General features: G+C 44.7%; 1 protein-coding gene across 1 annotated transcript; it reads right to left on the bottom strand.

The window, feature by feature from the left end:
- Positions 1 to 964: 964 nt before the first annotated feature.
- On the bottom strand, positions 965 to 13,788 carry LOC112631100 (pleckstrin homology domain-containing family B member 2-like). Its single transcript, XM_025395585.1, has 5 exons — positions 13,748 to 13,788; positions 9,213 to 9,365; positions 8,314 to 8,416; positions 3,457 to 3,497; positions 965 to 1,308 (listed from the first exon to the last, which is right to left on the bottom strand). Exons 1-5 carry the CDS (start codon positions 13,782 to 13,784, stop codon positions 1,145 to 1,147), a joined length of 498 nt encoding a protein of 165 aa, XP_025251370.1. The 5' UTR covers positions 13,785 to 13,788; the 3' UTR covers positions 965 to 1,144.
- Positions 13,789 to 14,911: the final 1,123 nt, after the last annotated feature.

The raw sequence follows: 14,911 nt of genomic DNA on the forward strand, positions 1-14,911 counted from the left end.
AAAAAAAAAAAAAAAAAAAAAAAAAAAAAAAAAAAAAAAAAAAAAAATTTAGCTGGGCATGGTGGCAGGTGCCTGTAGTCCCAGCTACTCGGGAGGCTGAGGCAGGAGAATAGCGTGAACCCAGGAGGTGGAGCTTGCAGTAAGCCAAGATCATGCCACTGCACTCCAGCCTGGGCGACAGAGTGAGACTCTGTTTCAAAAAAAAAAAAGAAAGAAAGAAAAACATTGAATACATCCCCCCTAAAATCAGGAACAAGGCAAGGATGTCTTCTCTCACTACTGCTATTCAACATAATATCTGAAGGTCTAACCAAGACAATAAGGCAAGGTAAGGAAACAGAAGGCATACAAGTTACAAAGAAAACTGTTCCTATTTGTAGATGACATGATTGCCTATGTAGTATACCCCAAAGAATCTACAGAAAAAGGAACTAGAGTAAGTGAGCTTAGAAAGTTTACAAGTGCCAGCCAGGCGCTGTGGCTCACGCCTGTAATCCCAGCACTTTGAGAGGCAGAGGCAGGTGGATCACCTGTGGTCAGGAGTTCGAGAGCAGCCTGGCCATCATGGTGAAACCCCACCTCTACTAAAAAGACAAAAAATTAGCCGGGCATGGTGGCAAGCGCCTGTAATCCCAGCTACTCGGGTGGCTGAGGCAGGAGAACCGCTTATACCCGGGAGGCAGAGGTTGCAGTGAGCCGAGATAGTGCCACTGCACTCCAGCCTGGGCAAGAAGAGCAAAACTCCATCTCAAAGAAAAAAAAAAAAAAGCAGCACGTTCCACACAACAGACTTACATACAAATCAGCTCAGTCAGCACCCCAAGCACCCCAACAAGAGGACATCCCAAAGTATTTGACATGATTTTTGTAAGGATTATTTTCCCCAAAATATAGCATTTTTTTCTGACTATAAGGAGAATTTGAGTAATTCATTCCATATAAACTACAGATCATCAAAATCTCATTACCCAAAGCAACTATCATTAACATGATGCATTTTTAGATCTTAAAAACTTGTTACACATTAATACAGCACATTACAATGTGCTGAACTATATAAAATAGTTGCTTTATTTCATGAAAACAAAAGTTGGTAAGAAATCATCTGTTTTAAGAAGAAAAGGTTTAGAGTACATTTCTAATTTCATTCAAAAAACAAAGCAGGACAGTAGCAGAGACCCCAAGCTTCCCTCACCTGAAGGCTCAGGGTTTTCCCTACCTCAGGGGCCGGTGCAGCATAGGCCGTGTATGGTGGAGGCGAGGAAACCACGGATGTCTCATCAGTCATGACTGCAGAGCCCACATAACGCCTGCGGGAGAGAGGACAGGGTGAGGGCAGGACAGCTTCCCAGCACCTGTGTGCTCAATGATGCTGTGCATTGTCCCTTTTATTTAGCAAATTAAAAATTTTAAAAGACAAACAGATATATAGCTCTCTGCAAAATAGGAAAAACTTTCCCGGTCCAGTGGGTGCCCCCAGCCCTACTCTGGTATCCTCTAAATGCAGAAGCGAAGTGCTCCTCACTCAACCCCTAACAGGATTACAGCTCTCACAGCCAGGAAGGCACTCAGAGGCCCCACTGTTACCCAATGCCTTTTAAAAGATGTTACTTCAGGCCAGGTGCAATGGCTCACATCTGTAATCCCAACACTTTGGGAGGCTGGGCGAGAGGATCGCTAGAGCGCAGGAGTTCCAAGGCCAGCCTAGGCAACAGAGGGAGAGCCCATCTCTACAAACAACAAGAAATTAACTGGGCATGGTGCTTATGGCCCCAGCTACTCAAGGGGCTAAATCTCAAGGATCACTTGAGCCCGGGAGCTCCAGACTGCAGTGAGCCAAGATCAAGTCACTGCACTCCAGCCCAGGCAACAGGGCGAGACTCTGTCTCCAAAGAAATAAAGATGTTACAGCACTCTCAACAGTCCTTTATTCACAAATAAAAACCCTACAATCTAAAATGTATCAGAGATTATGTCCTATACACAGTCTGTTTTTTACCTTAAAAAACAAAATTCTTCATTAAATTACGCCCCAATGTAATTTAAAGAAAAACATGTTAGCACTTCAAAAAAAAAAAAATGTGGCCAGGTGCAATGGCTCACGCCTGTAATCCCAGGATTTTGGGAGGCCGAGGTGGGCAGATCACGAGGTCAGGAGTTCAAGACCAGCCTGACCAACATGGTGAAACCCCATCTCTACTCAAAATACAAAAACTAGCTGGGCGTGGTGGCATGCTCCTGTAATCCCAGCTATTTAGGAGGCTGAGAAAGGAGAACTGCTTGAACCTGGGAAGCAAAGGTTGCAGTGAGCCAAGATCGCTCCACTGCACTCCAGCCTGGGCCACAGAGCAAGACTGTCTCAAAAAAAAAAAAAAAAAAAAAAAAAAACCCACAAAGAGTCATTTGTGGAGCTTGCCCTTAACTGTATGGATCATTAATACTAATTTTACACCAAAAAAAGGATTTTCATGAAGAAAAGGTAACCGCAGCTGTAGAGTAAGCTTAGAATGAAGTTGTGTTGTGCTAACAAAAGAAGAGAACACTGACGCTTGGATATTAAGCCTTTTACTTTCTTCTCCCACATGCACACATTCTTCTGTAAGCTTGATCCACCTTTTCTTTTCTTACAAAGATAAAGGAAGGGAAAATCCCATCTAAAGAATGAAAACTCTGACCAGAGTAATACTCCCTTGATCCCTGACAGATAAAGATAGCATTACAAGGCTCTTACAAATGAGGTTCACTGTCTCAGTGACCTCCTAAGGCCAGAAACAGGACGAGAGACAAGTACAAGTCACAAAAATGTTTGTTTCACAAGGCTGAGCTCCCATGCATGAAAAGGATCCTGAAGTTCTTTCTCTTAGCCGTTACTGCAAACCACAGCAGAATTCAAAGTGTTGAAGAACTTTGAGAAATACAAACGTTTCTAGAAAGCAACACTGGAACAAGCATGCTTGTGTGAGGAGGGTGCTTCCTGCCAAAAACGTTTGGCAAACCCAGCTTGCTCACTGTTGGTGAAAGGTGCCTGCCCAGTGCTACCTGCCCATTCACGGCTGGATGGCCAAGAAGCCCATTTTCCCCATTCTCCAATTGTTACATAAGACCATGTGAAAACATTACTGGTGGCCAGGTGTGGTGGCTCACGCCTGTAATCCCAACACTTTGGGAGGTGAAAGTGGGAGGATCACTTGAGCCCAGTTGTTACCAGCATGGGTAACATAGTGAGACCTCATCTCCACAAAAACATTTTTCTAAATAAGCTAGGCACGGCAGCATGGGCCTATAGTCCCAGCTACTGGGAAGGGGAAGCTGAGGTGGGAGGACCATTTCAGCCCAGAGGTAGAAGCTGCAGTGAGCTGAGATAGCACCACTGCACTCAAGCCTGGGTGAAAGAGTGATACCTTGTCAAAAAAAAAAAAAAAAAAAAAATTATAGGTGATTGCCATTAGCAACTTACTGTGTTTGTCCTAGAATCCTGGAGTGTAAATTTCCAGGCCCTGGAGAAAAGAAAAAGGGTACTTTATTTAAGGCAATCCAGTATTTCAATGATTCTCAAACCAGAGTTGGCATCAGAATTCCTGAAAAGATCTGTTTAAAGAACAGGTCTTCAGGCCTTGCCCCAAACCACTTGAGACATGCACTAGGAATATATATTTTTAAAAATTACATCCATAATAGATACATAATATTTAAAACATAATCTATACTATATTTTTTACTTTACTTTTTAATAAATGTGAAATGCACTTCCACTTGCTTTGTCAGTTCATGGCATACACACAGATCTTCCTTTTTAACAGCTATGTAATATTCCATGATACAAGTAAATTTAGATTATTAGCAATTTTCAACATTAAAAAGAATGCTGGAGACTGGATGTAGTGCCTCATGCCTGTAATCCCAGCACTTTGGGAGGCCAAGGCAGGGAGATCACTTGAGCCCAGGAGTTCAAAACCAGCCTGGGCAACGTAGTGAAATCCTAGCTCTACAAAAAATACAAACATTAGCTGGGCATGGTGGCACATGCTTGTAGTCCCAGCTACTTGGGAGGCTGAGGTGGGAGAATGGCTTGCGCCTGGGAGGTCGAGGCTATAGTGAGCCAAGATCACACTAGTGGACTCCAGCCCGGATGACAGAGAGAGGCTCTATCTCAAGAAAAAAAAAAAAAGAAGAAAAGAATGCTATTAACATCCCTATTACCCTTGCACTCTTATGTAGACATTTCCATAGGGCAAATTCCAAAGACTGAAAATGCCACATCAAAGGATATAAACATAATTTATTTCAGCAGGTATTGCCAAATGGCCCTGCGAACCTATTCTAACCTCTATACCTACCTACTTTCCACTATATTGTCAAAGAAACTAGATATCTGAATCTTAAGTATCACAAGAGCTTTCTTAATTGATACACAAAAAGTGGTCTCTCACCTGGGCACGGTGGCTCACACCTGTAATCCCAGCACTTTGGGAGGTTGAGGTAGGTGATCACCTGAGGTCAGGAGTTCGAGACCAGCCTGGTCAACATGGTAAAACCAAGCTTCTACTAAAACCACAAAATTAGCCAGGCGTGGTGGCACGTGCCTGTAATTCCAGCTACTCCAGAGACTGAGGCAGGAGAATTGCTTGAACACAGGAGGCAGAGGTTGCAATGAGTGGAGATTACGCCATTGCACTCTAGTCTGGGCGACAAGAACAAAACTCCATCTCAAAAAACAAAAAAAGCGTTCTCTTGAGCACTCCCTCACTCCTTTACCTCTTACTTTTTTTACTGACCCTATCCCTCTTATCTTCATCAATTCCTTTTATGTTTTATTCTCATTTTACTATCTCCCTGGGTTGAAAGATGCATTCATTTATTTTCAAGTGTTCTTGCTTTTTTTTTTTTTTTTTTTTTTGAGATGGAGTCTCGCTCTGTCACCCAGGCTGGAGTGCAGTGGCGCGATCTTGGCTCACCGCAATCTCTGCCTCCCAGGTTCAAGCAATTCTCCTGCCTCAGCCTCCCGAGCAGCTGGGATTACAGGTGCCCACACCACGCCCAGCTAATTTTTGTATTTTTAGTAGAGACGAGGTTTCACCATGTTGGCCAGGCTGGTCTCGAGCTCCTGACCTCAGGTGATCCACCCATCTTGGCCTCCCAAAGTGCTGGGATTACAAGCGTGAGCCACCGTGCCCAGCCAAGTGTTCTGGCTTTCTATGGAATGCAGTTAAGTTGCAAAATTCCCCAACTGATTTTGTATGCAGCATTCCATTGTCATTCACTTTGCTAAAGGGTATCATACTGGATTATTCATGTATCTTATATAGATTTTGTTGTCATTTCAGGTGGAAGAGTCTAGTGTGGCCTTTGGTCTGCAAATTCTGTTCGATTATTTCAGAACATTTCTCTTGCCCTGAATTTCTAATTACCTCTTTTGGGTTCTGTACTTTATGAACATCAATAATCTTTCTGAACTTTTTTTAGTCCAACGTATCTCTGATCTTTTCATCTTTTTCCCCTCACTGAGAGTATCTCCAGTCTTTCCCTCCATGCCAGTGATTCACTTTTCGTTTGGGGTTGTATGCAAGGGAAGACCACTTTCCTCAGATGATAATGTGAATGGCACCCTCTTGACAGCGACAGACACAAAAGAGGAGAAAAGAAACATAAATCTCTGCCCTCACACAGCATATATTCTAATGAAAGCAGATGATGAACAAGATAAACAGCTGGTAGCTGGTGAGTGTGTATGGGGACAGGGAGATGTAATTTTAAATATGGTGGCCAGGAAAGCATTCCTGAAGACTCTGCTTCTGTTCCTTGGGTTTTATTTCCCTCCACTCTAGGAGCTTTTCCTGAGGCTTACATTTTCCTTTTCTTATTTTTCTTTCATGGTATATCTGCATAGTTGCCAAGCCACTTCCTTACATCCTGCTCATGTTTAACATTGGAAGTGATATCTAAAACTTGTTTGCTCTCATAAAGTATGAGTTATTTCTCCTTGACACTCTTCCTACCTAATCTGGTATCAACTGGTAGTTCCACCCCGTTCCACCTCAGTCCAGCCCAGCAACAGTTTGATGGCTAGGTGTCACCCTCACAATCAACATTCTGTAATATGAGAGCAGAGGGCTAGAAGAGAAGGAAATCTCTTCTGAGAATGAGTAAGTCTTTTCTGAAAAATCTGGGTCCTACACTCTCTTCTGAGCATATTCCTTTGAATGTCCCATGCTAGTGCTCACTTCACCAGCCAGAAAATTACCCAACTCCTGTGAGCTTCAGTGCCTTTCAGTGCCCTGCAATGATGAGTCCTGGGAGAATCGTCCAGCCTCAGCTGAGGCCCCAAGGACATCACATTCTCAAGAACTTTTTTCCTTAGCTTCTCCAAAAAGTAACTTACACTTACTTAATCAGCATCACTCCAGAATACAGGGTAATACCGAAAATTTGCAAGATTTAATTAACTGATCTAGTTACTGCTTCCGGGATTCGGGTAGGATTAAAAAACAGTATTCTACATATCAGTAGAATCATCTATTTCTTTCTTTAGCTGTTTGTAGTTTGTGCTTGAGATCAAACTTCTTTATTTGGTCACACCATTGAAATGTTTTCCCCTGAGGGAAGATGATCTAATCCACTTCACCATCTTTCTCAAAGGTCTCTATTACGGGTTGAATTGCGTCCTCATGAAAAAGATATGCATAAATCCTAATCCTAATCCCCAGTACCCTGGAATGGGACCTTATTTGGAAACAGGATATTTGCATATGGAATCAAATTAAGATAAGGTCACAGTGAATGAAGGTGGGTCCTTAATCCATTATAATTGGTGTCCTTTATAAGAAAAGAGAATTCTGGACACAGACACAGCAGAAGGCGGCCATGTGACAACAGAGGCAGAGACCGGAGTGATGTGGCTGCCAGCCAAGGAACACCAAGGACTACCAGAAACCACTAGAAGCCAGGAAGAGGCAAGAAAGGATCCTACCTAACATCTCAGAGGGAACAAGGACCTGCTGACACACTGATTCCAGACTTGCAGCCTCCGGAACTGTGAGGCAATGAATTTCTGCCATTTCTGTCACTCAGTGTTCAGCAATTTGTGACAGGAGCCCTAGGAACTGAGTTTCCTCACTCTTTACTTTCTTGCTTTTCTGGTCATTTTATTTCAACTATGCCTATTACCCACTGTGAATCTAATAATGAAAGAGAGCATGATGACCCCATCAAAAAGTGGGCAAAGGCTATGAACAGACACTTCTCAAAGGAAGACATTTATGCAGCCAACAGACACATGAAAAAATGTTCATCATCACTGGTCATCAGAGAACCGCAAATCAAATCCACAATGAGATACCATCTCACACCAGTTAGAATGACGATCATTAAAAAGTCAGGAAACAACAGGTGCTGGAGAGGATGTGGAGAAACAGGAACACTTTTACACTGTTGGTGGGACTGTAAACTAGTTCAACCATTGTGCAAGACAATATGGCAATTCCTCAAGGATCTAGAACTAGAAATACCATTTGGCCCAGCCATCCCATTACTGGGCACATACCCAGAGGATTATAAATCATGCTGCTAGAAAGATACATACACACGTATGTTTACTGGGGCACTATTCACAATAGCAAAGACTTGGAACCAACCCAAATGTCCATCAGTGATAGACTGGATTAAGAAAACGTGGCACATATACACCATGGAATACTATGCAGCCATAAAAAAAGGATTAGTTCATGTCCTTTGTAGGGACATGAATGAAGCTGGAAACCATCATTCTGAGCAAACTATCACAAGGACAGAAAACCAAACACCACATGTTCTCACTCATAGGTGGGAATTGAACAGTGAGAACAGGTGGGAATTGACAGAGCGGGGAACATCACACACTGAGGCCTGTCTTGGGGTGGGGGTAGGGGGGGGGATTGCATTAGGACATACACCTAATGTAAATGACTAGTTAATGGGTGCAGCACACCAACACGGCACATGTATACATATGTAACAAACCTGCACGTTGTGCACATGTACCCTAAAACTTAAAGTATAATAATAAAAAAAAGAAAAAAGAATAAAAAAAAGAGAGAGCATGACGAGACTGCTATTCCTTTCTGCCATTTTCTCCACAATTCGATAGGCCCAGGCAGTCTCAGAGAGGCAGAAACCAGAATTGGAAAAGCGACTCTTGCATTTCTCTCACACATCCACTGAGTCCCTTATTCTGACGCCTGAAAGAGAACTCCACGCCCATTCTTTTCATTTTTTGGTAATCAGAAGTTAAAATAGAAAATACTTTTTAAATTAAACACATAAGAAAGCAAAACTTACAAGCAATCGTCTGTGCTTTCTGCACAAAGACTAATTGTTTTCCCATCTCGACAAACAATCTGGAGCATGCAGTCTTTTGACTTTCCATCTGGAGGCTGAATATCTATGAAAAATAAGTAGAAGAAAAGAACTTTTTTCAGTATTTCTTCTTACATTTTCTAAGAACTACCAGCTCAGAGAAGCAAAGGACTAGACAAAAAATCAAGCGCTACATCTATGAAAGAACCCCCTGCCTTTCCAATAATGCAGAAAGAAAGAACATAGCTAGGCTGACTGACAGGACCAGCCGCCAAGATGACGTCTACAAAATGTATTCGGCTCACTGCAACCTCTGACTCCCGGGTTCAAGCAATTCTCTGCCTCGGCCTCCCAAGTAGCTGAGATTACAGGCACCTGCCACCACACCTGACTAATTTTTTTGTATTTTTAGTAGAGATGGGATTTCACCATCTTGGCCAGGCTGCTCTTGAACTCCTGACCTCATGATCCACCCACCTCAGCCTCCCAGTGCTGGGATTACAGGCATGAGCCACTACACCCGGCCAACATCCCAGATTTTAAGCAATTGATTGCAGTCACCATCAAAGAGAAGCCAGTTTCTGAGTACAAAATCAACAGTCTAGGGTGGCCTGTGCTTCTTGAGGTTCCCAGCGCTCTGGTTCCCTCTGCATGAGAAGAAGAGACGTGGACTGTGAGTTTAACTCAGGTGAGAAAATTGATTTGCCCCGACCATGTGGTTCACAATCTAAGTGCCTGGGGCGCCACTGTGGCCGCCCCTCTGAGATGGAGCCCTTCTTCAATCTGTTAATGAAAGCAGAACGGGGAAGGAAGAGGACCCAGTTCCCACCGAGACACAGGAAGAGCAGAAGACAGAAGTTGGCCAAGACAGGCCAGCTCACCCCGACATTCCTGCCCCTTGCGGATGTTGATACAGTCCACTGGCATGTGGACCTTATCCTCGATATTCTGCCGAGTCTGGTCATCATAATAGATTAGGTGACCATCCGACCACAGATCAAACCAGTTCTTCTTCCAGCGCTTCAAAATAGTACCTGGAAAAAAATAGTAAGGTTGGGTTTTTTTTAAGAGATAGAGTCTTATTATTTCACCCAAGTTGGAATGCAGTGGCTCTTCACAAACATGATCACAGCTCACTGCAGCCTTGAACCCCTGGGCTCAAGCAATCCTCCCACTTCAGCCTCCCATTTAGCTGCAACTGCAGGCACATGCCGCCATGCCCAGCTGAAAGGTTGACTTTGAGCCAAAAGAGCAAGGACACAGTCACAGCAGAAACAAAAAGAACTCTTCCCCTGGCCCCTTAATGACACCTGTATAGAATTACCCAAAGCAGTCCCTCAGAATGAAAGCGAAAGCCGAGCCCAGGGCCCGCCCACTGGTGCCTTAGCAGGCTGCATGCAGCACACACTGGCAACAGAGAATGCTGCCAACCAACTTAGAAGTCCCAACACTTTCAAATTAAGGTGTTTTTCTTTTTTCTTAAAAAAAAGAAAAAAAAAAAAGCTTACTTTTCAACAAATGAAACATATCTAACATTTAATTCCTCATACAGTACTAAACTTTAAACCTTTCAAACTTTTCAAGTTTCTAAATTTCCAAATATTGTCTACATTTGCTAGATCAGAAAATGCTGCACTGTAAAGTCTCTATATGCAAATAAAAATAATACCTACCTCTTTTGAAGAAACACATTTCAGCCAGGCACGGTGGCTCACGCATGTAATCCCAGCACTTTGGGAGACCAAGGCGGATGGATCACTTGAGGCCAGGAGTTCAAGACTAGCCTGGACAAGACGGTGAAATCTCATCTCTACTAAAACCACAAAAAATTAGCTGGGCATGGTGGCGGGCGCCTGTAATCCCAGCTACTAGGGAGGCTGAGGCAGGAGAATCGCTTGAACCCAGGAGGTGGAGGTTGCAGTGAACCGAGATCACACCACTGCCCTCCAACGTGGGGGACAGAGCAAGACTCTGTCTCAAAAAAAAAAAAAACACACATTTTTTTTCTTGTCCTTAAGAGCTTTCACAGATACTCTCTCCTACCATTTCCCACAGGAAGCCTACAGTGTGGAAGGCACCCCTGATGCATACACTGGATAAATGAGCACAGCAGGATATAGACCAGGCCCTGCCTGGCCTCTCATGCTGTGCACATCCTACTACCTCACATATTTCTGTCAGCTTGAGCAAATTCAACCTTTCATTTGTGATCTTGGACCAGGTATTTAACTTTATAAAACAGTAATTTCCTTGACTGCATGAAGGGAAAACCCCTGCAGTGGACTTAAAGGCCAGTTCTAGCTCCGATCATCTCTGTACCTTCCTCACATCCACTCACTGCCCACTACACCTTCTGTTCCTGTACACCTCACCCCATTCTTGGCCAACACACACAATCCCATTTTATGTACTTCCCTTTATGTTGTCGTGCCTGCAACTGGTGTCAACCAGATACGTAGCATCCAGCTTTCCTGCCAGTATCAGGCACTCTCCTCACCAGGAGGAGTGTCCAGTGCACTTGCCCAACTGACCACTAAGTGATACCCAAGCATCCATTTGATTGGCTGCCTGAGCTGTGCAGAAACTGCCAAACACGCTGGGCGCAATGGCTCATATCTGTAATCCCAGCACTTTGGGAGGTTGAGGTGGAAGGATCGCTTGAGCCCAGGAGTTTGAGACCAGCCTGGGCTACATAGCAAGACCCCATCTCTACAAAGAGCAAAATAGGCAGACATGCTAACACAGGCCAGCAGTCCCAGCTACTTGAGATTCTGAGGCAGGAGGACCAGTTGAACCTGGGAGATCAAGGCTGCAGGGAGCAGTTATCACGCCACTGCACTCCAGCCTAGGCGATGGGGCAAGACCCTGTCTTAAAAATAAAAAGAAAAGCCGGACACGGTGGCTCATGCCTGTAATCCCAGCACTTTGGGAGGTCAAGGCGGGCAGACCATGAGGTCAGGAGTTCAAGACCAGCCTGGTCAACATGGTGAAACGCCGTCTCTACTAAAGATACAAAAATTAGCCGGGCCTGGTGGTGCACACCTATAATCCCAGCTACTCAGGAGGCTGAGGCAGGAAAGTCACTTGAAACTGGAGGCAGAAGTTGCAGTGAGCTGAGATTATGCCATTGCACTCCAGCCTGAGTGACAAAGACTCTGCCTCAAACAAACAAACAAACAAAAATCCCTACTAAATAGAGCCACAGAAACACAGAGACAGGTGGAACCACTGGGTCAGGGAGTTCTGCCCAAGTATCTCACCTGCCATCAAAGCCCTGGCTGCAGACTCCCAAATCAGGCTGTCCTCCAGAGGCCGGGACCGGGGCCCAACACTGTATGTAGCAATGGCAGGAAAAGAAGTCCTAAGGACGGCTTTGCCTACATGTGACCACATCACATGTGGGTCTCTGCTACTCTACAACCCCATGAATGTAATACATCTCACCTCGTTTTACTGGCATTGATACTTCTACTTTCAGGAAAGAAGGAAAATTAACCCACACGTATGGGGATGGGGTTATGTATAGATAAGTCTTCTGAATACACATTTCTGAAACACCCATGGACCAGAATACTGGAAAAGTCTATGTGACTTATTTAAATTACATCCATTTCATGTACGTCCCCATGCTAGGCACTGATGGGGAGCACAACATTGTCCAAAGGCTCATTGATCAGTATGTTGACAAAGCACTTACATCGAGTTGTGGCAGAGAAGGGAAAGCTTACCCTCAAACAAGGGTGTGGCAGAGCCTGGCGAGAAACACCAAAGGACATCTGAAGGGCCAGCAAAGGAGGGCACACCCTCAAGGTCTGAGCAAGGGTCCCCATGTCCCCTGACTATGGGGAGGCTGGGACCACAAAACCCAAGACTAGGAAACTTGGGGCTCCAGGACTTCCTTCGTGAAGCTGACACTACAACACCTCTGTCTATTCTAAGACTACAGGACTATCACAGACAAAGGGGCACACTGTTCAGCTCCAGGTTGGGACCATGGAACTCATCACAGACACACAGGCTGAAGGCCGGTCTCCGGGTGCATATAGAGTCAGTGTTGAAATCACACAGTTCTGACTTTGAATGTAGGTTTGTCACCCATAGTTTACACTTAGACAAATTACCTAACCTCACTGAACCTCAATTTCTTCAACTGGAAATAATACCACTTACCTATCATACAGCTGTTGTGAGAATTAAGAATATATACATAAAATCTTTTTAACAGGAACACAAACGATTCATAAACAATAGTTTTTATAAACCATCTCAGGTATGCCATCAATTCTCACTGGTAGACTTGACTTTAGCTGATTTCTGAAAGTATCCCTCATCGATAAACTCATGTCTCTAAACAATCAATGGTATGTGATACAGCTCAGTTTTTGACTAGAATCATAAATGACATAGTAGTCACTTTTCCCTTAGCTTCACTCTTTCTAGTATAACAGAATATCCTGCTTGCTCTTTTTTTTTTTTTTAATAAATAAGACTGGTTCTTCCCACTTTAAAACACAGTATGAATCCCACCTGGAGTGACAACCTCACATATAAGCAGACAGTGTATGAAAGATAGGTTTGTGGAGATAAGCCTAGGAAAGTGGATCTCAATCCCATAAGAAAAGAACTGAGTCTCTTCTCTAGTCCTTTTGGAGACACAAAAGTTTTGGTTTTAGATAAACTCATTGCCTCAGATCAACTCTTCAGCCACATAATTACCAAGACACCAATATCTGAGAATCTGAGTCACTTCTCAATCCCCAGAGGAGAGAGGCAGAGAGACCAGCACCTCTGTGCCAGATCTCGGCTGGGCTGTTAGATCCAGGCAGTTCCAGATTCATCATTAACAATAAAGCACGTGGCTGGGCACGGTGGCTCACGCTTATAATCCCAACACTTTGGGAGCCGAGGCAGGCAGATCACCTGAGGTCGGGAGTTTGAGACCTGCCTGGCCATCACGGAGAATCCCCTTCTCTGCTAAAAATACAAAATAGCCGGGTATGGTGGCACATGCCTGTGATCCTAGCTACTCGGGAGGCTGAGGCAGGAGAATCGCTTGAACCCAAGAGGCGGAGGCTATGGTGAGCCGAGATCGCACCATTGCACTCCACAACGAGAGTGAAACTCTGTCTCAAAAAAATAAATAAAGTAAAATAAAATAAATAAAGCATGCTAGTGAGGAGAGCGAAAGCAGCAGGGAGTGCCATTGTTTCCTGGTTCCTATCAACTCAGCAACCAAGGAGGAGCTTCGTGGTGTGCAAGACAGTTCACAGAGATCTAGGAATGTCCAAGGGAAAACTCAAGGCCACGGCACTCATAAAACTTGGTATTTGTTTTTAAACATGATCAGCTTTAAGCAAACAGAAATAGAGATTGCCCTTCGGCAATGCCGATCGCAGGCCACACATCCTGTACTCACTCTGTCGCAGCAACCAGCCACTCTTCACAAACGCCATCTCTTCACCTACAGAATAAGAACAGGCAGGTTCAAAATCATACCCAGAAAGAGAATAACCTGTCTGGCCGAGTCTCTATCCTTACCCCCTTCAGCATCAGCTGAGGAAGAGCCAAGGCCATTTTAGCTCAGTGCCCCCCTGGCATTTAACAAACACCTCCGCAGTGGGGTTCATGTGCCCTGCACTCTGTACCCCCTCCCCTCCTCCCACACTAGCCTTCAGCCTCAGCACCCAGCCCACCTGCGTCTAACACCACACAACAAACATAAAGCAGCCCCAAGGACACAGCATTTAGTTCTGTCAAGGACATGGAGGATTCTCGTGGCTTGCTGGAGCCCTCAGGTGCCTACATTTGGAGTTCCCAGTGGGGTCCACATGGCCCAGGCAGGGGTACTACACTGGTGTCAGCAGTGAGTGACATGGAGTGGCCAGGTCAGGGCAAAAAAAACCCAAAAGTCATCAAGAAAAAGGTTCATAAAGTCAACTCCATAAAAATTCAAATCTTCTGTATGGAAAAAAAGCTAAATGTGACTTTAAGACCGATAAATAAGAAGAAACAGTCACAACTGGGCACGGTGGCTCAGGCTAAGGAGGGTGGATCGCCTGAGGTTAGGAGTTCGAGACTAGCCTGGCCAACATGGTGAAACCTCGTCTCTACTAAAAATACAAAAATGGCCGGGTGCGGTGGCTCATGCCTGTAATCCTAGCACTTTGGGAGGCTGAGGCGGGCATATCAGGAGGTCAGGAGTTTGAGACCAGCCTGACCAACATGCTGAAACCCTGTCTCTACTAAATATACAAAAATTAGCTGGGTGTGGTGGTGTGTGCCTGTAATCCCAGCTACTCAGGAGGCTGAGGCAGGAAAATCGCTTGAACCCGGGAGGCGGATGTTGCAGTGAGCCGAGATCATCCCACTGCACTCCAGCCTGGGTGACTCCGTCTCAAAAAAAAATAATTGCCAGGCTTGGTAGTGGGCACCTGTAATCTTGCTACTCGGGAGGCTGAGGCAGGAGAATCACATGAACCCGGGAGGCGGAGGTTGCGGTGAGCCGAGACACCACTACACTCCAGCTTGGGCAACAGAGTGAGACTCTGTCTCAAAAAAAAAAAAAAAAGAGAAGAAGAAG

Source organism: Theropithecus gelada, chromosome 9, assembly GCF_003255815.1.
Source record: "Theropithecus gelada isolate Dixy chromosome 9, Tgel_1.0, whole genome shotgun sequence".
NCBI classification, from domain to species: domain Eukaryota; kingdom Metazoa; phylum Chordata; class Mammalia; order Primates; family Cercopithecidae; genus Theropithecus; species Theropithecus gelada.

Coding starts and splice junctions, on each gene's coding strand:
- LOC112631100 (XM_025395585.1), bottom strand. CDS start 13,784: ATGGCGTTTGTGAAGAGTGGCTGGTTGCTGCGACAGA. Junction 8,417..9,212: donor CAAGGGGCAGGAATGTCGGG/GTGAGCTGGCCT, acceptor TATTTTTCATAG/ATATTCAGCCTCCAGATGGA. Junction 1,309..3,456: donor GGATTCTAGGACAAACACAG/TAAGTTGCTAAT, acceptor TCTCCCGCAGGC/GTTATGTGGGCTCTGCAGTC.